This window comes from Notamacropus eugenii, chromosome 1 (genome assembly GCF_028372415.1).
Source record: "Notamacropus eugenii isolate mMacEug1 chromosome 1, mMacEug1.pri_v2, whole genome shotgun sequence".
Classification (NCBI taxonomy): Eukaryota; Metazoa; Chordata; class Mammalia; order Diprotodontia; family Macropodidae; genus Notamacropus; species Notamacropus eugenii.
The window spans coordinates 325,899,250-325,925,905 of record NC_092872.1 but is presented as its reverse complement, the minus strand read 5'-3'; the positions used below and the strand labels follow the sequence as shown (position 1 = coordinate 325,925,905).

Below are 26,656 nucleotides of genomic sequence, written 5' to 3'. Positions count from 1 at the left end.
GTGAGATTTGGGGGTTAAAGGTTATGGACATGTTAATTACTTCTTTCAAAGCATAATTCAAAAGTGCTTTCTAGCATTACTAGATCAACTCATACCTCTACCAATAATGCACTAGTGTGCCTGGTTTTCTGCAGCCCCTTCAAATGGACTACTTTCCATCTCAGTTCACTTTTGCCAATTTGCTGAGTATGAGGTAAAACCTCAGGTTTGCTCTGTTTTGCCTTTTTCTAATTATTAGTGATTTGAAGCAATCTTTCATATAGTAGTTAATATTCCAATTCTTCTTTTGAGAACTCTTTGTCCATATACTTTGACCACTTACCCATCTGTGTTTCCAAATTATCTTGGATATCAAATCCTTATGAAATATGTGATGCAGATTTTTCCTCATCTGACAGCCTCCCTTCTTATTCTAACTACAGTTATTTTAATCATGCAGGAGTTTTTCAATTTTATGTAATTAAAATTATCTTATATCATTTCTGATTGCCTCTATCTCTTATATGTTATGATTAAGAACTCATGACTTATCATTAAGTATGGTTAAGAACTCTATGGCCATAGCTATGAAAGATAACTGATTAATTCTAATTATTTAATGGCATAAACTTTGATTCTCAAGTCTCACATGGATTTTGAGTTTATTGTGCTACACGGTATAAAACATTGGTCTAAAGTTAATTTCTGCTAAATTGCTTTCCAGTTTTCCATAAAATTCTTACAGGACATCATTTTATGGGGGACACTAAAAAATCTGTAGCCATACAAGAATTGCTTGAAAAAACTGAATATTTATCCTAGGGAATGTAAGATTTAGGGAGGATCATCATGATAACAACATGAAAATGTTATGAAGAAGAAGGATTATTAGACTTGTTTTGCTTGGTCATAGCAGGCAGAACCAGGAACAATAAGAAGTGGCAGAAAGGAAAATTTTAGCACGATACAAATAAAAACCTCTTAAGACTTTTAATAACTGAGTGCCTGAGGAGATAGAAAGTTCCCTGCCACTAATAAAGAATGTATGATCATTTGTTCGGTATGTTATAGAGAGTATACCTCTTAGAACATGGGTTGTATTGGATGGCTTTTTGTCTCTGATTCTGTGTGATTCATGGTGATGTGAAAGACATTAATATAACTATCCACAATGGAAAAACAAATTTTCCAGGCAATGATATGCAGCTTAAACAATAGCAAGCAGAGGGACAATAAGGTGGGTCCAGAAATGAGGAGGAAAGAAGACTGAGGTATATGGGATCTGGGAAACGTTTTGACATTATTTTCAACGAATCCAAAATAACTGAAGTTGCAAAAAGCCATTCCTAACACCTTACAAAACAGAACTGCAGTAACTCAAAAGAAATGTGAGATGTGCAAATTTAGAAATATCCCCATGCCAAATGTCATATGAATTTTTTATGCTCGACCTATGGTAGAGTCTTCCAAGCTCATACTGGTCTGATCAGCCACCATCAGACACACTGCACCTTGGCCCTGATGTAGGGATGTCATTTTGGTCTTCTTCAAGCACTAAGGATAACAAACCAGCCACATCCTCTTGTTGATACTGTAATGACTGTGGCAGCTAGGCAGTGCAGTGGACAGAGCACCAGTGCAGGAGGCAGGAGGACCTGAGTTCAAATCTCACCTCAGACACTTTGACACTCACTAGCTGTGTGACCTTGGGCAAGTCACTTAACCCCAACTGCCTCATCCTGGGTCATCTCCAGTCATCCTGATGAATATCTGGTCACTGGATTCAGATGGCTCTGGAGAAATGAGGCTGGTGACCTGCACAGACCTCCCTCACTCAAAACAAAGTCAAGTGCAAGTCATGTCATTATTTCTCTGATGATATGGTCTTCTTTGGCAATGAAGGACGAACACACACACACTGTAATGACTGCAAGTTATAGAATACCATAATTCTGAGGAATTAAAATTTTCTGTTTTCCCATTAGTAAACAAGCTGCACTATGTAACTGAGGCCAACTTGTACACAAGAAGTAGCATTATCACAGATGTAGATAACTAAAAAGGATTAGATCCTCTCTGGACAACTTCTGAGAAAAAAATATGAGAAATCACAGAGGATTTAATAAAATTCAATTCATTTCAACAAACATTCAGCAAGAAGGAGAAGGCAAGAAACAGCTGTGATCTATATCAGCGGAGGGAAGATTATAATAAAATCATGCGTCCACCTAAGTACAAAAGTAACTTAAAGAAAAAGATACACAAAGGACCAAGTCTAAATACAAGCATAGTGGTTAAGAAAATGATAGAAATTCAAGCGGTTTGGAGCTTTGCCCAAAGAAGTTACTAAACTATTTATTAAACCACTCAACCAAAGGACACCACTAAGCCTATAACTCAAAAGAGATACAAGAAAAAGGAAAAGGTGTGCTAACATTTACAAACAGCCTTTTTTGTTCTGTCAAAGACTGGAAATTAAGGGTTTGCCCATACACTGAAGAACGGCCAAGCAAAATATGAAATATGAATGAAATGTATTGTGCCAAAAGAAATGGTGGAGGGGAAGTTTTCAGAAAAAACAAGGAAAGATTGATCTCAATCAGTTCTGATATGAAATGAACTGATGCTGACTGAGTGGAGTGAACGGAGCCAGGAGAATAATTTATAGTAAAACAACAATGCTGTAAAAAAAACAACTTTAAAAGACTAAGAATTCTGATCAATATAATGATCCAGAATGATAAGAATCAATGCAATGATCCAGAAGACTGATATTGAAGAATTCTTAACAGAGAGGTGATGGACTAAACATTCAGAATGAGAAATAAATTCTTGGACATATGCGGCCAATATGGGAATTTATTTGGCTTGATCATGCATATCTATTATGAAGCTTTTGTTTAGCTGTGGGGAGTGGAGGTGGAGGTTGAGAGAGAAAATACATGCTTTTCATTGAAAAAATAGCTTAAAAATTAAAGCAAACAGTATTAATACTTTAATGCAGAATTTTCCCTCCCTTTTTTCAAAGTAAAAACATTAAAAACATTACTAGTGAAACTAGTAATAATAATACTATTTATATAGTGCTTTAAGGTTTACAAAATGCTTTACAAGCATTATTTCACCTTTACAACAACTCTGGGAATAGGTGCTATTATTATCCACATTTTTACAGATAAGGAAACTGAGGCAAATGGAGGGGTTTTTTTTTTTTGAGTAACTTGTCCAGTTGCTGATAACTAATAAATGTCTGAGGAAGGATTTGAACTTAATTCTTCCTGACTCCAAGTCTATCACTTTATCCAGTGCACCAACTAGCTGCCTCTTTTCATCCTTTTTTATTTCACTTTGATATTTTATTTCGCCAAGAATTTTTCATTAAAAACTAACACTGGCCCTCCCACCCCAAAAGCTCTGCCTCCCAAGAGTAAATAGGAAATTTGTATTTGGAAATATGTATTGTATTAGGAAATATGCTATGTATACTATTAGATACACACCTAACATTTGCAAATAAGAGTGTATACTGGATAAAGCACCGCAAATTCTGACATGAAAAACAAATGCTTTCAGTAGGTATATCTTCATCTGACAATTACAAATTCATAGAGAATGAAAATTCACAAAGAAAAAATAATTATCATTGTCTCATCTCCCTAAAGGCAGGTGTGTGGCCTTAGGCAAGTCACTTAATTTACTAGGCCTCAGATCCCCATGTGTAAAATGAAGGATTAAACTTAGAGAACATCTCTAAGGTCCCTTCCAGCTCTCAATCTATAATTTTATGGATTTATGCAAGAGTGAAGTGGAAGAGTACCAGAAACCATGTGAAAGTGAGAGATCAAATCCAGGTATGTGTAAATGAAAGTTTTCTTACCTCTCAGGTTCATTTGGTGAGCAGGAGTTCCACTGGACTCTTCCTTACTTTTGTAGCAAGAAATAGATGTATCTTTAAAGGTGCACCAGTACTGCTTATAACCTTTAAGTGTCAACTTCTTAGGCCTGCGTATTAAACACAATTCAGGAAAATATAAAAATTAGCAGCTTACTAAAAAAGTAGTTTCACCAGCCAAATTTTATAAAGTTTATTGACAAAGGTGTCGATTTTCTCGGATTTCTTAGAACAAATATAACTCTACAGAGAAGCTATAATTCCCTAGGTTCTAGGAATAAACACATTTTGCATTTTTTTGTAATAAAAGATTTATCCTGGCATAGAAAAAGTCTCATACCCTAATAACTCTAATTTTTAGCAGAATTCACAGAAATAAACAGAAATTTGAGTGGAAATATTAACTAAGAACCAAATAATAAATATTTTCCTAAAGTAAGAATCAACTAAAAGAATGATAATAATAGTGAACTTATATTACGGTATATTTAATTTGATGTGTAAAAAGTGCATTCTCATTTGATCTTTCTAACAACCCTGTGAGGTCAGAATTAAAGGCACACCCTACATTTTGCAGAGGAGGAAGCTGAAGCTCAGAAAAGTAAAATGATTTGCACATGACCACAAAGCTAGAAAATCCTGGAGGGGAGATCTGAATATAGGTGTCTCTTGAGATTTTAAGTCTAAGAGCACTCTTTCCCCTACACTGAAATTCTGGCTAGAACAATCTTATTATGACAACAGGCAAATATCAAAATAATGATAATAATAATCCAAATAATTTCACATTTAAATCACCAAAGGACACTAAAAATTTCTAGATATGGGTTTCCTGCAATCTAAATTTAATAAATCAAAAAAATCAAGTTTTATCATTTAACTGTAAAATATACTTTTCTAGTAATTAGTTTTCTCTAAAACTGGGTATCTAGGGTTACCACAGGTCAGCTTCCCAGCATTAAGTATATATGTTGAGTGGGAGGTGTGAGCCTTGGGAGTGGAGCTCCCCTAGGGCCGCCACTTTCCCTTGCAGTAAGGACCACCTTGCTTACCCTACACCAGAGAGTAAACTCCAGAAGTTTTGACCTGAAATACCTACAACCCTGGGGATTGCAGGGTCAACCTAGGTCTGCACATGAGCTGATGAGTTGATCATCAGCTATTTTTTCCCCTGGATTTTTGACTCTTCCACTATGCTTTCCCCACTTCTCCCTTTCCCAATTACTCCCTCCAGCCCTCCCTCCAACGTTTTTGGCTTCTCTTCCCCATTAGGCTCTATGAGGGAAATATCTTTTTTATATTCATATACCCAGTGCTTAGCACAGTTGCCTGGCAGATACCAGATACTTAGTAAATGTTTACAGACTGACCAATGGGTTCTTTACCTTTTTTCCTTTTCCTGTCATTGCTCAGTTTTCTGAATATTGAGGCTCCTGTATATTTGGTGTGGAAGGAGAGAGAACTTCCCCTTCTCTACCATCTCAAGTCTCCTCATAAATGCTATACGGAACTTCTACAAAGTATGCTGGGAGCTCTCCCTGCTGTCCCTTATTCTTTCTACATGATGATAGCCTATTTTCTTTTAAGATTAGATAGATTTCTTAGATGAGATCTTTCATGTAAGGGTTTCTTAACTGTTTGGGGGCCAAGGACCCCATACAGTAGTCTTGTGAAGCTTATGGACTCTTTCTCAGAATAAAATTTGTTGCCTATATTTAATGAAAGGAAATGCTAAAGTTAAGTTAGCGTTTGTGAAAATTAAGATAAGATTTTCCCTATCCAAATTCATGCACTCCATGAAATCTATCAGGTTAAGAACCCCTATTTTATACCATCATATAAGTAATATGCTACTTATACCTGCTCATAAGTTTCTCCTTTGCATTTTGAGTTATTTATAATTCTAATTTGTGAAAGTTTGTGCTATTTCATGATTTCCAGACATAGATCATCCTGGGGAAATACTAGTATTTTAAAAAATGGGCTTTTACATATTCAAAAGGAAGCAATATAGAGAAACTAAAAAACTAACAAACAAAAAAATTTTTGTTTGAATGGATGAAATATCTGGGATACCATCAGCAAAGAAACACACAAGAATTATGTGAATATAACTCTAAAACATTCTTTACAGAAATACAGACCTATATAAGTTTACAGATATTAATTGCTCATGGCTAAGCCATGCTAATATAATAAAAATGATAATACTAGCTAGGTTAACTTCTTCAGTGCCATAACAATCAATATACCAAAAAGTATTTTAGAGAACTAGAAAAAAATAACTTCAAAAATCAAAGGGAAGAAAAAAAGGTCAAGAATTTCAAGAGAAATAAAAAAAAATTAAGAAGAAAGAAGACTTGGCTCTGATGTTATACTACAAAGTACTACCCATCAAAACAACTTGACTCTGGTTAAAAAAACCCAACACTGATCAGTGGAACAAAGTAAGCAAACAACACACTGAAACAAATGGACAGGGGCAGAGCCAAAATGTCAGAGTAGAAGGATGGACCTACTCTAGCTCTAGCCCCATAGCCCACAAAATAATTTACTTTAAAACACAGTAAAAAATGACTCTGAACAAATTCTAGAGCAGCAGAAGTCACAAAACAACAGAGTGAAAAAGATTTCCAGCCCAAGACAGCCTGGAAGGCCAAAAGGAAAGGTCTATAGCAGCTGTGGTTCCCATACTTCTCAACCCACAATGCCAAAAGACAGCTTCAAAGGTCAGTAAGAAAACTCTTTCATCTGGGTGAGAAGGGAGCCTGGTCTGGCCCCAGCCCTGGCCCCAGGGTGGCAGCAGCATCCACTTTTGGAGCTCTCTGACTAAAGACCCTAGGGAAATGAAGCACCTGATCTGGGTCTCAGTCCTGAGTGGTGGACCTGGGGTGAAGAAGAGCAATAGTACAGTGGAGCTTGTGAAGACTCTGGAGAGGGAATACTACTCACAGATCCTGTGCAGAAGAGTGCTTATGGTTCCTCACAGACAAGGGTGCAGTCCAGGAGAGGAATAAACTCCTCTCCCTTGATTGTGCCACTTTGGAGGAACTGAGAACTTAACAGGTTCCTAGAGTATACCCTCCACTTGACAAAGGACTCAAAAGTCAAGTAACTGGCTGGGAAAATGCCCCAAAAAATGAAAAAAAAAAAAAGACAACAGAAGGTTACTTTCTTGGTGAACAGGTATTCTCTTTCATCTTTTTGGATAAGAAAGAACAAAGTGTACCATCAGAGGAAGACATAAAAGTTAAGGTTTCTACATCCAAAACCTCCAAAAAAAATACACAATGATCTCAGGCCACAGAAGAGCTCAAAAAGGATTTTGAAAACCAAGTAAGAGAGGTGGAGGAAAAATTGGGAACAGAAATGAGAGTGATACAAGAAAATCATGAAAAGTAAGTCAAAAGCTTGCTAAAGGAAACCCAAAAAAATGCTGAAGAAAATAACACCTTTAAAAATAAACTAATCCAAGTGGCAAAAGAGGTCAAAAAAGCCAATGAGGAGAAGAATGCTTTAAAAAGTAGAATGGGCCAAATGGAAAAGAAGATTCAAAAGCTCACTGAAGAAAATAGTTCTTTAAAAATTAGAATGGAGCAGATGGAAGCTAAAGACTTTATAAGAAACCAAGAAATTACAAAACAAAACCAAAAGAATGAAAAAATAGAAGACAATGTGAAATATCTCATTGGAAAAACAACTGACCTGGAAAATAGATCCAGGAGAGATCATTTAAAAATTATTGGTCTACCTGAAAACCATGATCAAAAAAAGGGGCTAGACATCACTTCCAAGAAATTATCAAGGAAAACTGCCCTGATATTTTAGAACCAGAGGGTAAAATAGAAATGGAAAGAATTTACCAATCACCTCCTAAAAGAGATCCTAAAAGGAAAACTTCTAGAAATATTATAGCCGAATTCCAGAATTCCCAGGTCAATGAGAAAAATATTACAAGCAGCCAGAAAGAAACAATTCAAGTACTGTGGAAATACAATCAGGATAATATAGGATTTAGCAGCTTCTACAATAAGGGATCGAAGGGCTTGGAATATGGTATTCCAGAGATCAAAGAAGAAATAGGATTAAAATCAAGAATCATCTAGCCAGCAAAACTGAATGTAATACTTCAGGGGAAAAAATGGAATTTCAATGAACTAGAGGACTTCCAAGCATTCTTGTTCAAAAGACCAGAGCTGAATAGAAAATTTGACTAGGGCAAACAGGAAAGAGGAGCCTAAGAAACTCATTAAAGTTGAACTGTTTACATTCCTATGTGGAAAGATGTTATTTGTAATTCATGAGACCTTTTTCAGTATTAGTGTAGTTAGAGGGAATATATATATGTATATATACATATATGTAGGTGTGTATAGGTATGTATATATACATGGGTATATGTATGTATGTATATGTGTACACACATACACAGACAAGAGGGCAAAGGGTGAGCTGAATATGAAGGGAGAATACCTAAAAAATATAAAATGGACTGTTGAATGGGATGTACTAGGAATAAGAGAAAGGGAGAGGTAGAATGTAGCAAATCATCTCACATAAAAGAAGGAAGAAAGAGCTTTTACAATGGAGGGGAAGAGGGGGAGATGAAAGTAAATAATTGAGCCTCACTCTCATGGAATTTGGCTTAAGGAGGGAATAACACACTCAATTGGATATAGAAATCTATTTTATCCTGCAGGAAGGCAGAGGGGAAGGGGATAGAAGAGGGAAGATAATAGAAGGGACAGCAAATTGGGGAAAGGGATAATCAGAAGCAAATCTTGTGGGAGGACAGGTCAAGGGAGAGAATGGAATAAATGAAGGGCAGGATAGGACAGAGGGAAATGTGGTTAGTCTTTCATAACATAAGTATTATGGAAGTGTTTTGCATGGCTGTGCATGTATGACCTGTATTGAACTGCTTGCTTTCTCAATGAGGATGGGTGGGGAGGGAGGAAGGGAGAGAATATGGAACTTAAAAGTTTTAATAATGGGGGCGGAGCCAAGATGGCGAAGTAGAAAGACGCATATACACATAGCTCCGAACACACAAACCACAGAACGGCTAGAGGGGACCAACCCAGGGCAAATTCTGCACCCAGAGACCACGGAATATTGGAACGAGGGAGATTTCTGTTCCACAGAGACCTGCAAACCTCTCGCGGGGGGTCCTTACCGCCGTGGACTGGGCGCCGGGACGGGGAGCAGAGGGCAGCCCTGCCGCGGCCACGACACCGTGAGGAAAAGATCCGAGAGGGCTACGGGGACGGGATCTCCAGCAGCCTCGCGGGTCCCCCCACCCACAGAGGGACCTGCAAACCTCTCGCAAAAGGTCTGTCGCGCTGCAGACGCGGAGCCCAGCCCGGACCTGTGGCGGCCGCGGCTCCAAGAGGCACAGATCTGAGAAGGCTCCAGAGACGGGATCTCCAGTGGTGGCACAAGCCCCCCCACCAACAGGGGACTGACGGGGGTAGGTGAGAGAGTCCCTTTGGCGGGCTGAGAGGGGAGTGGGGTGCCCCCATGGCTCGGGCCCCCCCAGGAGATAGAAGCTGAGAGGCGGCTACAGACAGGGGCTCCCCAAACGGGCGGGAGCCTGGATCCATTGTGGAAGGTCTGTGCATAAACCCCCTGAGGGAACTGAGCCAGAGAGGCAGCCCTGCCCCCAACCTGACCACCTGAACTTAACTCTCACACTGAATAGCAGCCCTGCCCCCGCCAAAAACCCTAAGGCGGGAAGCAGCATTTGAATCTCAGTTCCCAAACGCTGGCTGGGAGGACCAGGAGGCGAGGGGGGTGTGAGGAGAATATTCAGAGGTCAGGTCACTGGTTGGGGAGAATGCCCAAAAAAGGGAAAAGAAACAAAACTATTGAAGGGTACTTTCTCTGAGAAAAGACACTTCCTCCCTTCCTTTCTGATTGGGAGGAACAATGCTTGCCATCAGGCAAAGACACAGAAATCGAGGATTCTGTGCCAGCCCACCCAATGGGCTCGGGCCATGGAAGAGCTCAAGAGGAATTTTGAAAATCAAGTTAGAGAGGTGGAGGAAAGACTGGGAACGGATATGAGAGGGATGAGGGAGAAGCATGAAAAGCAGATCAGCTCCCTGCTAAAGGAGAACCAAAAAAATCTTGAAGAAATTGGCACCTTGAGAGCTAGCCTAACTCAGTTGGCAAGAGAGGTGCAAGGGGCCAATGAGGAGAAGAATGCTTTCAAAAGCAGAATAAGCCAAATGGAAAAGGAGATTCAAAAGCTCACTGAAGAAAATAGATCTTTCAAAACTGGAATGGTACAGATGGATGCTAAGGACTTTATGAGAAAGGCAGATATCTCAGAACATACCGCGCAGATTCGAAAAATGGAAGATAATGTGAAATATCTTATTGGAAAAACAACTGACCTGGAAAATAGAATCAGGAGAGACAATGTAAAAATTCTGGGACTACCTGAAAACCATGATCAAAAGAAGAGCCTAGACATCATCTTCCATGAAATTATCAAGGAAAACTGCCCTGAGATTCTAGAACCAGAAGGCAAAATAAATATTCAAGGAATCCGCAGAACACCGCATGAAAGAGATCCAAAAAGAGAAACTCCTAGGAACATTGTGGCCAAACTCCAGAATTCCCAGGTGAAAGAGAAAATATTGCAAGCAGCTAGAAAGAAACAATTCAAGTATTGTGGAAATACAATCAGGATAGCACAAGATCTGGCACCCTCTACATTGAGGGATAGAAGGGAATGGAATAGGATGTTCCAGAAGTCAAAGGAACTAGGACTGAAGCCAAGAATCACCTACCCAGCAAAACTGAGTATAATACTTCAGGAGAAAAAATGGTCTTTCAATGAAATAGAGGACTTTCAAATTTTCCTGATGAAAAGACCAGAGCTGGAAAGAAAATTTGACTTTCTAACACAAGAATGAAGAGAACCATGAAAAGGTGAACAGCAAAGAGAAGTCATAAGGGACTTACTAAAGTTGAACTGTTTACATTCCTACATGGAAAGACAATATTTGTAACTCTTGAAACATTTCAATATCTGGGTACTGGGTGGGAGTTCACACACACACACATGCACACACGCACACATACATAGAGACAGAGTGCACAGAGTGAATTGAAGAGGATGGGATCATATCTTAAAAAAAAAAATGAAATCAAGCAGTGAGAGAGAAATATTGGGAGGAGAAAGGAAGAAGTTATATGGGGCAAATTATCTCTCATAAAAGAGGCAAGCAAAAGACTTATTAGTGGTGGGATAAAGAGGGGAGGCAAGAGAAAAACATGAGGTCTACTCTCATCACATTCCACTAAAGGAAAGAATATAATGCACACTCATTTTGATAGGAAAACCTATCTCATAATACAGGAGAGTGGGGGACAGGGGCACAAGCAGGGTGGGGGGGAGGATGGAAGGGAGGGCATGGGGAGGAGAATGCAATACGAGGTCGACACTCATGGGGAGGGAAAGGACCATAAGAAAATAGAAGTAATGGGGGACAGGATAGGATGGAGGGAAATATAGTTAGTCCTATACAACACAACTAGTATGGAAATCATTTGCAAAACTAAACAGATATGGCCTATATTGAATTGCCTGTCTTCCAAGGGGAAGGGGTGGAGAGGGAGGGAGCTAAAGAAGTTGGAACTCAAAGTGTTAGGACCAAATGTAATGTTCTTACCACTGGGTAACAAGAAATACAGGTTAAGGGGTCAAGAAAGCTATCTGGCCCTACAGGACAAAAGAGAAGACGGAGACAAGGGCAGGGAGGGAGGATAGAGGAGAGAGCAGATAGGTCACAGGGGCAATTAGAAAGCTTGGGTTTGGGGGGGGGGAGGGGATAAAAGGGGAGAAAATTTGTAACCCAAAATTGTGTGAAAATAAATGTTAAAAGTTAAATAAAAAAAAAATTAAAAAAAAAAGTTTTAATAATGAATGTTAAAAATTGTTTCAGCATGCAACTAGAAATTAAGCTATATAGGCAATGGAGTATAGAAATCTATTCTGCCCTACAGGAAAATAGAGGGGAAGAGGGATGGAAGAAGGGTGGGTGATAGAAGGGAGGACAGACTAAAGGAGAGGGTGGATGGGGTGCATGCTGTCTTCTGGTGGGGGATGGGGAGAAAATTTTGAATTCAAATTCTTGTGGAAAACAAATAAATTATATAATTTTAAAAAAGAAACAAATGGACACATAACAGCATAGTGTTCAATAAACCTAAAGATGCCAGGTATTTGGGTAAGGTCTTACTATTAAAATAAAAAAAAAAAATTGGGGGAAACTAGAAAGCAATTTACATTTAGACCAAAATCTTATACCATATACTATAAGTACCAAATGGAAAAATGATCTAGATATTAAAAATAATATAAAAAGATATATAAATATATATAAAGCATACATAATATAAAAAATAATATTAAAAAAAAGGCACAGCCAGGAGAGCAGAGCTTCTTAGAACACTGGCCCTATTTCCAGACTAAGCCCTGAAGCCATCATCTGAGAATGTAACTACAGGCATATCTTGTAGATATTGTGGGTTTAGTTCCAGACCACCACAACAAAGCAAATATTACAATAAAGTAAATTACATGAATTCTTTGGTTTCCCAGTGCATATAAAAGCTATGTTTACACTATATATAGTCTATTAAGTATGCAGTAGTATTATTTTGTTAAAAAATGCAGATGCCTTAATTAAAAAAAACTTTATTTCTAAAAAATGCTAACCATCACCTGAGACTTCAAGTAAGTTAATCTTTTTGTTGATGGAGAGTCTTGCTTCAATGTTGGTGACAAGTGGTGACTGTGAAAGGTTGGAATGGCTGTGATAATTTCTTAAAACAAGATAACAATGAAATCTGCCACATCAATTGAGTCTTCCTCTCATGAAACATTTCTCTGTAGTATATGATGCCACTTGATAGCATTTTATTTACAGTAGAACTTCTTTCAAAATTGCAATCAATCCTCTCAAGCCCTGCTGCCACTTCATCAGCTAAGTTTATGTAATATTCTATAATATTTTTGTATCTGAGGCAAGAGGGAGACCCAAGCAGAGGGAGAGAGACAAGGGAACAGCTGGTTGGTACGACTGTTAAAACATACAACATTTATTAACTTCATTATTTTATATAGATACAGTTCCTCAAAAATTATTGACTACAGACCACCATAACACATATAATAATAATGAAACAGTTTGAAATACTGTGAGAATTACTAAAATGTGACACATGATGTGAGTATATGCTATTGAAAAATGGCACTACTCAATGCAGGGTTGCCACAAATTTTCAGTATATAAAAACAAAACAAAACAAAAAACCAACCCTGCAATATCTGCAAAGTGCAAAAAACAAAGTATGCCTCTACTGTAGAGAAGGGGCTAGCCATCGCCACCAACTATAACCTATAGGGCAGGCAAGCCAACCTAGCTGAAGCAACAAGGAACCCTAAGGGAGAGACAAAATGAGCATGTGAATCAATTTCATGGAATACCAGTGCCACCTCCATTGTCAGTCTTGCTTGAACTCCTGCAGTATCATCGTGAAAAGTTACCTCTATGGAGCAACTACTTCTGAAAGTGCTGATACCACCACTTCCTTAACAACAGCTATCAAAGACCCAGAAAATAAAATCATCTGTACCAAAGTCCTTGGTACTGTCAAATGGCTTGAATGGAAAAAGGAGTGAGGAAAGGAATGGTCCAGGAGGCAGTGAACAAAGGAGAGGAGAGAAACACACACACATACACACACACAAACACAGACACACGCAGAGATGGCATGCCTTAAGTGCTTTACAAGCATGTGCTAGCTACTGTTCTAAAAGCTGGGGATACAAATACAAGCAAACAAGAAAATCCCTACCCTCAAGGAACTCACATTTTAATGAGGGAAGACAACATATATAAAGAAGGAGATAGGCATATCGAGGCAGGTGAGGAAAAGGAGATGGAATTTGAGAGAGAGAGGGAGGAGGCATGCCTGGAGTCTTTCCCAAAATGGTTTTCTCAGAGAGGGAGTCAATAATGAGCAATGAAGAACCTCAGGTTAGAGGTTTACCAGGCTGAAGAGAAGAAGAAAATAAAATCTGGATTTCATATGATTTTATTGGTGGAAACGACATTTAAGAAACTACATTACTATTAGCTTTGCTGATGTACCCTGAAGACCATGGCACATTTTCACCTGACTTGCAGCTGAAATCTCTTTTCCATGCTGTCTCCTACATTAGAATGAGTTTCTTGAAAGCAGGGGTTATCTCCTTTTCATTTGTATCTGCAATATTTAGTACAGTGCTTTGTATGCTGAAATGCTTAATAAGTACTTCTTCCTTCACTCATATAACTTAATTTGGCAGTATGTCAAGTTTTCTGCATACTTATTTTCCTCTTTACTCCTTTACTACTTTCTGAGGCAATGCTATTGCTAATATACTGCAATGCCCTTCGGTCATATTTTTTAATTTTTTTTAGTTCGTACCCCACAACAACCCTCCCTTTGTTTACCATGTCTCTAATTGGCAAGAAAATCAAGAACTCGCTGGTTCAGGCAGCATCTGGACTTTTTTGGTCAATTCATTGAAATGACTATTCAAACTTTGATAATGATCAAACTTCTTTAAGAAATAGCAATGAAAATAAGTGCCTTTATCTTTTACATTTTTGGGCACAAACAATATGTTTCCTTGAATAGGGCACATAGATCTTAGAATTTTAAATGTTGCAATTCATATTTTTTAAATCTTTCTCCTTTCTTGGAATTTGCTACTGATTCTGATCTTTGTTCTAACTAGTGAAAAGTAACTCTTATATAACTTACCAATTCTGTTTCCTGTTTGTTAAGATGGTAAATTTCACCCTTTGTGATACTGTTTGGTCTTTGCCAGATATATCTAGGACCTCCTAGTGCTCTTCTTGAAGACAATTAATGATGTACTCAAAAGCCTTGTATTCTACAACACTGAGCCTCTTCCTGTAACATTCTGTTCAACATGCTTTTTGTTATTCTTCCCTGTGCCTGCTTCTATACTGAAATTACCCAATTTGCTGCCTTGACTTAGAACATTTTGTGGAGTTCTTTGGAGAATTTCTCTGTTCCTTTACTCTTTGGCAACAGATTCATCACACAACCTTCATTGTGTTATTTTTATGTACATTTGCAACGAGCACTTCAAAGAGTTGCATAAAAATGATGATTCTGCTCTGGTGCACGGTAATATGAAATCCTCCTATTCTTTTACTTGCTTCTTCAAGAAGAGCAATTAAATAGCTTTCCATTTACCTATATCTTCCTTATATCTTTCAGTTTCATTGGCAGCAAGATTTTGTATTTGGATATTGCTTATTTTATCTAGCAGTATATCTGCTAGTTGTTCATTGCATAAATATATTGTATTTATAGTACCAATGATTAAATTATTGTTTACAGAGTCTGAGAATTCTATGATTCAAGACCCTTTGCCCTAATTTATGCCATAGTCACTGAAACAGCGAAAGAGAACTAAGGGCCATTTTGTATTTTTTTAGGTTTGTTTCATGGGTTGTCAAAGCAGAAGGATTCGTTGGCCAATCCAATGGTAATGAGCAACTCTTTCGTACAATCTAATACAATAAGAAGTTTTCAATTTGGCATGAATGAAAGGAGTTCCTTTACCAATGAAATGATACATCTTTGATGCACTGACAATTTGATAATAATATGATTACACAGTTATAATTAGAAGCATCTTTCTTTTTTCTTATTGCCACAGACAATTATTTTAGATATATATCTGCCAGCAAAACAAAAGTTAAATATTTTTTAAAAACCTACTTACTTGAAAACTTTAATGTAATCAGCCAGTTCAGGAATGGAAGTGATGTCTCCCTAAAAAAGAAAAATTGAAACAGCTATGTATAAGTTTGAAATTTAGTTCTAGTTTTCTGGTTTCTAAAACAATTTGCATCTGACATCAAGAATTATTATCTCAGGTACAAAATTTTATACAAATGTTTATAAATTTCTGAAGGTATGATGAAATGGGATCCCTCTTAAAAGGCAAGATTTCTAAAACAGAAAAAAAAGGAAGTTTAAAAAGGAAGTGAAAATTTGGAAGACTAGTTATTTCCATGATATAAAGTAAAATAATGGTACTTCAAAACTGCAAAATTTTAAACTGAATTTGGTAATATTATATGAACAAATCAATCTATAAGCATTTATTAAGCACCTATGGTTTTACAGGGAAACTGGAGATTCAAAGACCATAATGAATATCCTTTCCCTCAAGGAGCTTACATTCTACACAGAAGATGATCAGATCATTTGGGGAGAATGGGTATATATCTTAAGCTAAAAGCTTAATTTCTATGTTTTCTAAGTGTCTAAAATTGCAAGCCTACATAATCCTTAAAAATTTCTAATGATTTAATTACTATATTTTCTTATAATACTTAAGAGGCATAGTTTTTTCAAATGGGTGAAATTAAGTATTCCTCTGCAAAAATTAAAGGTTGACTGAAGGGATGTTAAATAGTTCAAAATTGAGGAGGAAGTAAGTTAAACATGTTGGAAACATACAGAAATAATTTTTAAAACTGAAAACATTTGTGAACACAGGTTTCCCCTGCAAGTGGCTCATGCAAACCAAAAGTCTCAGTGTAGTTTTAAGCAATTAAGGTTTAAAATTGCTTCAAGACTTTTGGAACACTCTGTATGAGCAAGGTATCTTCTATGAGCACACCTTTCCCTCCCCCTGGCCCGAAGAACTTAAGTTGCCCATGACTTAAGCTATGAGGGCTCAAAAAATAAATTAAGATTTATTCAGTTAAATTGTGTCTATGGGATTTGACCGAGGTCTACCCAGGAAGAGTTCATTCTAAAGTTCTTGTTAACAATAATACCAAGAGAAAAAACCCCAAAAAACAATAAATAACACCAAAGCCTGAACCATTAGAATTTATGGAAATGGAGGAGCTTAGGCATACCAGTACTAGTCACTGCCATGAGACATTATAGAAGGATTATCCTTAAGGATCCCAAACGGAAAGATCAATGCAGATAATGTAAAGATAACAGTAAAAGCTGTATTAAATTTATGTTGCAGAAATTTAACACTTAGCAAAACCCAGGCTTGCTGAATAGAATCTTTCATGGGCTGAAACTAAAAATCTTTATATTATATTATCCTTTATAGTATAAAGTTGCCAATATCTCTTACTTGCTCAATTCATTGGCCTTTTCTCAATTTTTATCCTTCAACCAATCAATTAATAAGCCTTTATTGAGCACCTACTATGTGGGAAGTCCTAGGGATATAGCAAGAGGCGAAAGATAGTCTCTGCCTAAAATCTAATAAAGCTGACAATATGCAAAGAATACATAAAAAGCAAGCTATAAATAGCTATAAACAGGAAGGCATTAGAATTAAGAAAGATTAAGAAAAGAAGGCATCCAGTAAAAGACTGGATTTTGGTTAAGGCTTAAAATAAGCCAGGGAGTCAGTAGGAAGAGCTGAGGAAGGTCAGGGTTTCAGGTATGGGGGACAGTCAAAGAAAAATCCAGGAGTCAGGAGATGCAGTATGTTTGTGAAACAGTCAGGAGGCCAGTATCACTGGATCAAAGAGGGGAGGGTAAGGAGTATATGCAAAGCAGTTAAGTAGCACAATGGAAAGGGTGCCAGGCCGTGAGACAGGGAAATTCAGTTTCATGAGTTCAAATGTGGCCTCAGACATTTATTAGCTGTCTTCCTTAGTTCCTCATCTATAAAATGAGCTGGAGAAGTAAAAGTCTAGTATCTCTACCAAGAAAATCCCAAATGGAGGAAAGGGTCAGACACAAGTAAAACAACTGAACAATAAAAAGGGGTGTAAGAAGACTGGAAAGGTAGGAATGAGTTAGGTTATGAAGAGCTTTGAATGCTAAACACAGCATTCATTTTGTATTTGATCCTAAAGGCAACAGGGAGTCACTGGAGTTTACTGAGTAGCAGGGGTGGGGATCAAAATGATCAGACCTATGCTTTAGGAAAATCATTTTGGTGTTTGAATGGAGAATGGATTAGAGTAGAAAAATATTTTAGGCAGCAGATCTACCCAGAGGGTATTACAAGAGTCAGGTATAAGTTTGTGAGGGTCTAAACTAGAGTAGTGGCATTGTCAGATGAGACACTGTGGGGTAGAGGGGAGGTATTTGAAAGAGGTTGCAAAGGTGGTGTTGATGCCTTGGCAAAAGATTGTACATGGGGAGTAAAAGAGAGAGAGTGAAGTCCAGGATGACTCCTAGATTGTAAGTCTGAGGAATTTGAGGATGGTGCTGCTCTATACAGTAAAAGGGAAGGAAGGCGTGGGAGGGTTTAGGGGGAAAGATAATTAATTCCATTTTGGATATGCTGAATTTAAGCAGTCCACTGGACATCCAATTCAAAATGCTGAAAGGCAATTAGAGATGCAATATTAGTGATCAACAGCATCTGGGGCAGGACAAGTAGATTTGAAAATCATCAGCATAAAGATGATTAATTAAACCTATGGGAGCTGATGTGATCACCAAGTGTAGAGGGAGAAGACAGCCTAGAACAGAACCTTAAGGGTGTGATCTGGAAGAGGATATGAAAAAGGAGACAAAGAAAGAACAGTCAGATAGGTAGGAGGAGAAGCAGGGGAGAGTAGTGTCCTAAAAACCTAAAGCAGGGCTGGGGAGCCTTGAGGCCAAATGTGGCCCTCTAGGTCCTCAAGTGCAGCTGTTTGAGTGAATCCAAACTTCATAAAATAATCCCATTAATAAAAGAATTTATTCTGTAAAACTTGGACTCAGTTAAAAGGCCACATCCAAGGATCTAGAAGGCCATGTGTGGCCTGACCTAGAGATAAAAAAGCAAAGAAAGAGTGATCAATAAAGAAGAATGACTTCAATTTTTTCAGTAAAATATGAAATAAGGATCTCAGCTGAGAGAGAAGAGAATGGGAATTCATGACAGATTTGAGGAAGGATGAAAACGTTTGGAAGAGCTGCTTTGGAAAGTGAGACAGAGAGTTGATAAAGGAGGGACAGTAAGATTGCCTGAGAGGAGTGAGGGCCTACTTGAGGTTGTGCAACAAAAACTTGTAGTGGACCTGCTCAGAACATTTGTGTGATTTTTTTCCTACTGTCATTCAGCAGCATATGTGCAGGAGCAAAGGCAGTGAACAGTGGAAGTGATATCAGGCTGAGGCTTGGCAGGACATGGAGGTTAGGGACTCAAGAGAAGAGGATGGTTCACCAAGGAGTCAAGATGGGGAAAATGGCTAATGGAGGGGAGGTGGTTTGGGAGAGAATTGAGGGGACAAGGGATTGGAAGTCACAGTGCAGGTGAAGAAGGGTTTTGTAAGGAGAGGCAGAAGGAGAAGTAAAAAGTAAAAAAGTAAAAAGATTATGGTCAGAGAAGGGGATTTCCGAATTCTTGAATGTGGAGATGGTACATTTATGGGTGATGGCAAGCTCAAAGGTATGATCATCTGCTCATGGGAAGTGAGTAAGAATGCTCTACCCTTCATCTGAATCTCTTAGTTTGAGTTGAGATTACCTTCTATTTATTTTGTATATATGTTGTATATACCTAGTTACTGACATGTTGTCTCCATGTTAGAATGCATACTTCCTGAGGGCCAGGAATCTTGTAATCTTACTTTGTATTTCCAGCAATGAACACAGTGCCAGTTATAGCAGTTACATGCTAAATAAATATATGCTGACTGACTCACTGACCACATAAGTCAAAAATATCCCTGACAATTCAACCAATAAACTGGACAGCAACCAGAGTATTATCATAGACTGCCCACAATTGCCCAGATATAATATAAAAACTTAATGTTTTCAATAGATGTCACCAGACTAAATACTCAATGTAAAAAGCTTCCAAAATATAGAGACTAGCTAGGAGTAATCAAAATCACATAGAAACAATGAATTATGTATCATCCATATTGCCCTGTCAGTTAATGGAATTGTACCAAGGAGATTTTCTGTAACCCTACTAATGATAAGCTTACATTCCAATACTTTTTATTCAACTACAAAAAGCAGTCATTTTTTCCCACCTGTTCAATAGTCCAAAGAACATCTAAAATAAAAGAATGGCAAGATTTGAAAAGGCTTTAGAACTATAAGAGTTTTAAAATTAATAGATGTGGCCATATCTAACACTCACAATCTTTAATGTACATGCAGTGAAAAGTTTTCAAAATCAACAAGAAAAAGTATATATTATCTCAATGTCTGTTACTGGTATTGGGCTAAAGATACTTTCAGTCACCTTACAGAAAATGGGTTGACATACTTTTACTGAGTAACAAATAGCAGTCATTTTTCCCCCACCTGCTGCATAATGAAAAAATATTAAACATAAAATAGAAAGACAACTTTTCTCAGTTCCACTTTTGTCTGAACTCCACTGAAGTTAAGTTGAGAACTTAGTATTATAAGGTTGCAAAGTGCTTTATGTTATTTTTTTTCATTTGATCACACTGCACAATGTGAAGCTGCATTATAATTTCCAGTTTACAAATGAATTTACTGAGGCTCAGAAAACTTAAGGGAAGTTATTAAATGCATATTTAGTTCAGAATGCTAATCAGTGCAGTGACCAATCATGATTCTGGAGCATCAATGATGAAGTATGCTAACTACTAAGAGAAAGGTGATGGTCTCAAGATTTAGAATGGGGCATATACAGTTTTAGATATAGCTAAGGATTTTGTTTCACTTGATAATGCATATTTGGTACTTTTTTTTCTTTTTAAAATTGGCATGTCTAGAAGTTGAGAGATAGAGAAAAATAGGGAATAAAAGCAAGCTAAAAGAAAAAAAGTGATAAAGGTAGGATTTGGATTCCAGTCTCTCCTTACTCAAATGCTAGGGCTCTTTCTCGTATACAGCACTATATCACAAACATGCACAGTCTCATAAAATACAGCAAAGTTCTACAGAAAAAAGGCACAGTGCTATGTGTATTCATAATCAATATTATATTGTTAAACTAAGTAAAATTTACACCTACCAGAATAGTTGATGTTTTACCTCCTTCCAAAGTAATCTCCAAATCAGACAGGGCAGCATCTACCTCATCAACTTCTTTTTCACTGTTGTTCAAATGATTCTCTGATGACATGATCGACAGCTTATTGATATGATACTAGAAAGAGAAATTATGCATTATAATTTCCTTAATATTTAAAAGAGAATCAAAGTAAGTCCATTCTAAATATCATGCTTTTACTTGCAAAATATATAAATGTTTTATGATTCAATTTCAAACTTCCTTTACAAATTTTTTTTACAAATCTTTTCCCTTTATCTTCCTGAATATGGAGGTCATACTGACAAACTGTTCCTAAATCAACAGAACTTAAAATCAATTCAAGAATTTTGGGACAGAAAAGGAAGCCATACGAAGAATGCTCTAAACACATCAAAATCCATATCTCAAGGATTACAGGCAGTATTTGTGAGGGGCATGGGGGAGAAGGGAGGGAAGGGATATGATAAACAACTTACAATAGCTAGCATTTATATAGCGCTTTAAGATTTGCAAAGCACTTCACAAATTTGTAAGGGGAGAAGAAAATATATAAATAACATAGGATAGTTTCTATATAGTACTTTAAGAGGTGAAAAATATTTTGTACGTATTATCTCATTTTATCCTCACAATAACCCTGGGAGGAAGTACTATTATTCTCATTTCATAGATGAGGAAAAGCAGGTGGAGAGAGGTGACATACTCCCATAATCTGAGGTTGAATTTGAACTCAGGTCTTCCTGACTCCAGGTCCAGTACTCTATCTACTGCATCACTTAGGCCCTATACAAGAATAGAAGTTTTAGGACAAACAAATAACTCGAGAAAGAGAAAGTAGAATGGAAATAGCCTGATTACTCTACAAAAGGTCACTATACTTAACATTTAGAATTGACAGTAATTTCTCCATCTTGGAGAAAGGCAAAACCTGTTTCTTGATTCACCTTTAATTCAATGTAGAAAACATTGCTATTAAGTGATATTTTCCCCTAGAATATGATCAACTAGATGCAAAGAATGGCCATAATCCCATATATAACTTGGACCTACTTTTGAATTCATTTAGCTAAGTGTTTTAAAATAAAATTTAACAACTGATTAAGCAATAGTGTGAAAACAATTTAAAAACTGAGGGAAGGTCTACATGTAAATCACCATATCTTACGTATCTACTAAATAACCTCTCCAAATATACTAAGTAAAACCACAAAATTAATGTCAATTTACTCAATATAATGTTTAATTTTCTATTCAGAAATATAAATTATTTGGAAGTTTATCTTCAGATTTATTAATATCTAACAAGGTGTTTAAAATTATTATTTGTGTCAAATTTGCAAGCTTAGTTTTATATACCATTATCCCATCCTGTCTATAGGAATTATAACAGGAAATAAATGAATAAAAAAGTAAGTCAAATGCAATGATTTTAAAAATCCTATGCATTTTTTTTAACAATTTCTTGTTTCCACTTATAATTCCCATAGCAAAAGGTTAGGAATACTGTATTTAGGATATTTCTATAGTTTAAAAAACAAATCAAAATAAAGAGTGATTATTAGTCCTTTGTCTCACCTACCTGTAAAGCTGCAAACATCATCATTTCTTCTTCCGTGCATTCGATTTCCTCTAAGAGAATAGCCCATTTGGATTGTTCATAAAGCTGGTTGATCCTGATTGCATCATACTGCAATAAATGAAAGTACTTAGTACATCTAAACCAAAAAAGTACGTCAGAACTTTGTAACTCAGAAGCCTAATTTCCAAAAATCACTAAAAAGCTCAAAGATATGTTCCTTCTTTCTGTTAACTGATAAACTAATTCCTTTGGGGAGAATGTACTTTTTTAGGTTTGGCTATTTGTAAAGATTGAATATACTGAAACAAAATATATCAAATACTTAAAAACTGTCAAGTAGCAATACTTACTTTTATATCTAAAAGTTTTCTTTGATTTTTATTCAATACAAACTATCTGAAATGTTTAAAAAAAAAAACAACCCAGTTTCCTCATACATGAGCACATGTACCCCACTTGTCTTTCTGTCAAAAACATAAGAAAACTCATCAAATTGGTTAAAAAGTCAGTTAGTTGTTTTAAAATTTGTTACTGCTTTTTAAATTTTAGCTTTAGTTTTTGTTTTTCCATAAGTGAAAGGTGATTTTGACTCCATGAGGAAATGGTATGGTAACAGAAGTACAACTTAAGATATTAGCATAACTATTGACTTCTAGAAACAAAGAACTTGTAGCTTGACCACATTAGAATGAAACAGTGAATGAGAGATTAATGATTTTTTGTGAATTCACTGCAGAGACATAAAATGTGGTAGGCCCTTGAGAACAGCAAACACTGCAACTAACTAGAATAGCGGTTATAAGTACATTGATCTATTCAATCATATTACTAAAAGAATAATAATTTTAAAAGCAATTATTTTAGAGTATGAATAGACACATTTTTTTTGACATTTCTATGTACATACCTATGTATATGTGTATATAAATTTAATTCTGGCAAAAATGACTGATTTTAATTGAATACAATGCTTATGTGAGCAAATTGAGTGAAACAGTTTTTGTCATTTTTAATCTTAAGAATATATAATAGGTAAAACCAACATCTCATTAATCAAAATTATTACCAACATTGACAAAACCACAAATTAAATATTTCATCTTATTTTTGCAAGTATATGTAAAATTTGGGTATTATCTGAATTGCAGTTCTGGCGTCTTATTTGCATATGGACATTTTAGTGAAAGAGACAGTATGATAAAGAGCTGGCTTTGGAATAGGGAAGATCTTGGTTCAAGCCCTGAAATATATACTGGCAACAGGACTTTCAGTAAGTCTCTTAACTTCTAAATACTCCAGGCAAATCTCAAAAACTGTAAACTTCAGAACAGTTGCAGATCTTCATTGGGAAGAATTTATTCACCAAGAATTCCTTAAAACAATAAAATTACAGGTCTAGTTCACTTTAGCAAAAAACTGATCAAAATGAGTCTAGTTGTTTCAAGTAAGTAAGGGTAGGGGTCATGGGAGGAAGAAGGAGCCTTCCAGAGTGAGTAGAAAATATAATATGAAGATCTAGTGGTGTGTAATGTGTGTTAAGTAAGCCAGATTCTGATATCTGGCTCTAATTCACATTTTGTTGGAGAAACAAAACGCTGGCATTTGACAGAAGGGACAGCTTCCTCAAATTAAGTTTTCTCTAGCTGAGAGAGGCATAATAGATTTTTTTGCATCTGTAATACAACTTCAGTATGTTAAGTGGTTTTTCAATGACTACAGAAAAAATATCATCATAAGCAGCATTCTGTAGTAACTGGTAGGAATTTTGTTTTATCTTGATGATACAAAAAGAAAAATAAAAAGAGTAGATTATGGAAAACTACCTCATAAACAGGCACAAGTCTATACATAAAGGAGAAACGAGTGGGGGCGCAGGAAATTGATACTCGAACTTTACTCTCACCTGAAATGGTCAAAGGAAAGAAGAATGTATACACCCACCAGACTGGGGGAGGAAATATATTCACTCAGGGAAACAGGAGGAAAAGGAGAAAAGGAAAAATTTGAAGGGGAGGAGGGGTTGTTTAGAATGGAGGAGCAATTAGACTTAGGCAAAACAAACTCTTAATCAAGGATATACAAAAAAGTTTATACCTGTTCTTTAAGGTGGCAAAGAATTGGAAACTGGGGAGGGTGCAAATCAACTGAGGAATAGTTGAACAAGTTACGGAATATAAATGTGACAGAACACTATTTGTACTTTAATAGTTTCAGAGAAACTTGTCAAGTAGGATACGTATGAATTGATGTAGAGTTAAATGAACAGAACCAGAATACTATACACAGCTATATACAGTGTAAAAATAGTAAAAAGACAGATAACTTTGAAAGACTTAGAAACTCTGCTCAGTCACAATTTCTGAGGACTCAGGATTTAAACATATGGTCCATCTCTTAATACAGAGGTGAAGGACTAAAGAGTGTAAAATGAGATTTTTTTTTTATATAATTAATTTAGAAATGGGTTTTGTTCTTCTTTCTCAACTACTAGAGGGGAAAGGAAGATAAGGCAAATTTTTGCTAATTGAAAAATATGGAAAATTTTTATTACATAAAATTAAAAAGTTTTTTCACAAATAAAACCAAAGGAGCTAAAATGAGAAGAAAAGCAGGAAACTGAGGGAAAAAAATTTGCAGCAAGTTTCTCTGATAAATATAATGGAATAAAACTTATAAAAGTAAGAGTCATTCATCAATTGATAAATGGTCACAGGATATGAAGAGGCAGTTTTCAGAAGAAATTAAATTTATCAATAATCATAGGAAAAATGTTCTAAATCACTAATGACTAGGGAAATGCGAATTAAAACACCTCTGAGGTACCACCACACATCAGAAATGATGAATATTAGAGGGGATAAGGGTAAATAAGTACACTAATGAAGTGCTGGTGGAGCTGAGAACTGGTCCAACCATTCTGGAAAACAATTTAGAACTATGTCCAAAGGAATATAAAACTGTGTGTACTTTTTGACCCAGCAAAACTCTCACTATTTACACTCCAAGGACATCAAAGAAAAGGAAAGGACTCATATGTACAAAAAATATTTAAAGCAGCTTTTTGTGGTGGCAAAGATTTGAAAACTGAGAGGATGTTGGGAAATGGCTGAACAAGTTATGGTACAGTACTGCGATGGAATACTGTACATAAGAAACAATGAAAATTCTCAGAAAACTTATATGAACCGATGTGAAGTGAACAGAACCAGGAGATAATCTGTACAGTAACTGCATTATTGTGACAATAATCAACAATGAAAGACTTAGTAACTCTAATCAACACAATTAATTTACCACAACTCCAAAGGACACATGATGTAAAATGCTATTCACCTCCAGACAGAGAATTAATGGACTCAGAGAGCTGAATGGAGCACATTTTTTTCCTTTCTTTACTTTTCTAGCTTTTATTTTTCAGAACATAGCTAATGCAGAAAAGTTTTGCATTTGTATAATGGGTATTGCATTTCTTGCCTTCTTAATGGATAGGGGAAGGGGTGAAAGGAAGGAGAAAATCTGGAACTGAAAATAAAAAGAAAATGAAAACAGACCCCCCCCCCCCCTAAAAAATAAAAATTTAATTTAAAAACCCGAAATATTGTGAAATCATGGCCAAGTTTATTTCCATGGGGGAAAAAATAAGAATGAATCTCCCTCTCTTCTTTGCAGAGGCAGGGCACAACAGATATGGAACAGTAGGTATTGTCAGACTTGGTTGGTTTTGCTGAAATTATTTTCTTTTTTTATTTTTGTTATAATGAATGATTTTCTGGGAGGGATAAGAGTGGGTAAATATGAATTAGGAAATGGAGATGAAATAAAAATAAAGTATACCAATAAAATTTTTACAAAGTATTTGGTTTTGTGTTAATAATCAGTATGCAAAGTATATGCATTAGTTCAAGACCTGATTTATAAAATCTGCTTTTTTAAATCTACAACAAATGCATAAAATGGCCCTTCCCCTTCAAAAAAATTCTGAGTACCTTTGGATTCAAGTCAAAAAAGCTGTAATATTTAAACCGGAGTAGTAAGGCTTCATTTTCCTTCACATCTTGTTCCATGAGAGATCTTGATGAATCCAGCCATCTGTAAGTAAACAACAAAGACAGTGAAAAGTCAGAATTATTTTAATTCCTATGTAAGGAAAATATTATCA

The 26,656-nt window shown here is 36.3% G+C and overlaps 1 protein-coding gene across 8 annotated transcripts in view; it reads right to left on the bottom strand.

Annotated features, from left to right (window-relative positions):
* The window catches only part of FERMT2 (FERM domain containing kindlin 2), a 139,902-nt gene that overhangs the window by 21,675 nt on the left and 91,571 nt on the right, over nt 1-26,656 (bottom strand). For all 8 annotated transcript variants that reach the window (XM_072629691.1, XM_072629695.1, XM_072629696.1 and 5 more), the window contains 5 exons: nt 26,484-26,586; nt 22,498-22,605; nt 20,898-21,032; nt 15,696-15,745; nt 3,857-3,981 (listed from right to left, as the gene is read on the bottom strand). In XM_072629691.1, coding sequence (XP_072485792.1) covers nt 3,857-3,981; nt 15,696-15,745; nt 20,898-21,032; nt 22,498-22,605; nt 26,484-26,586 — 521 coding nt within the window. The remainder of the gene's footprint in view (nt 1-3,856; nt 3,982-15,695; nt 15,746-20,897; nt 21,033-22,497; nt 22,606-26,483; nt 26,587-26,656) is intronic.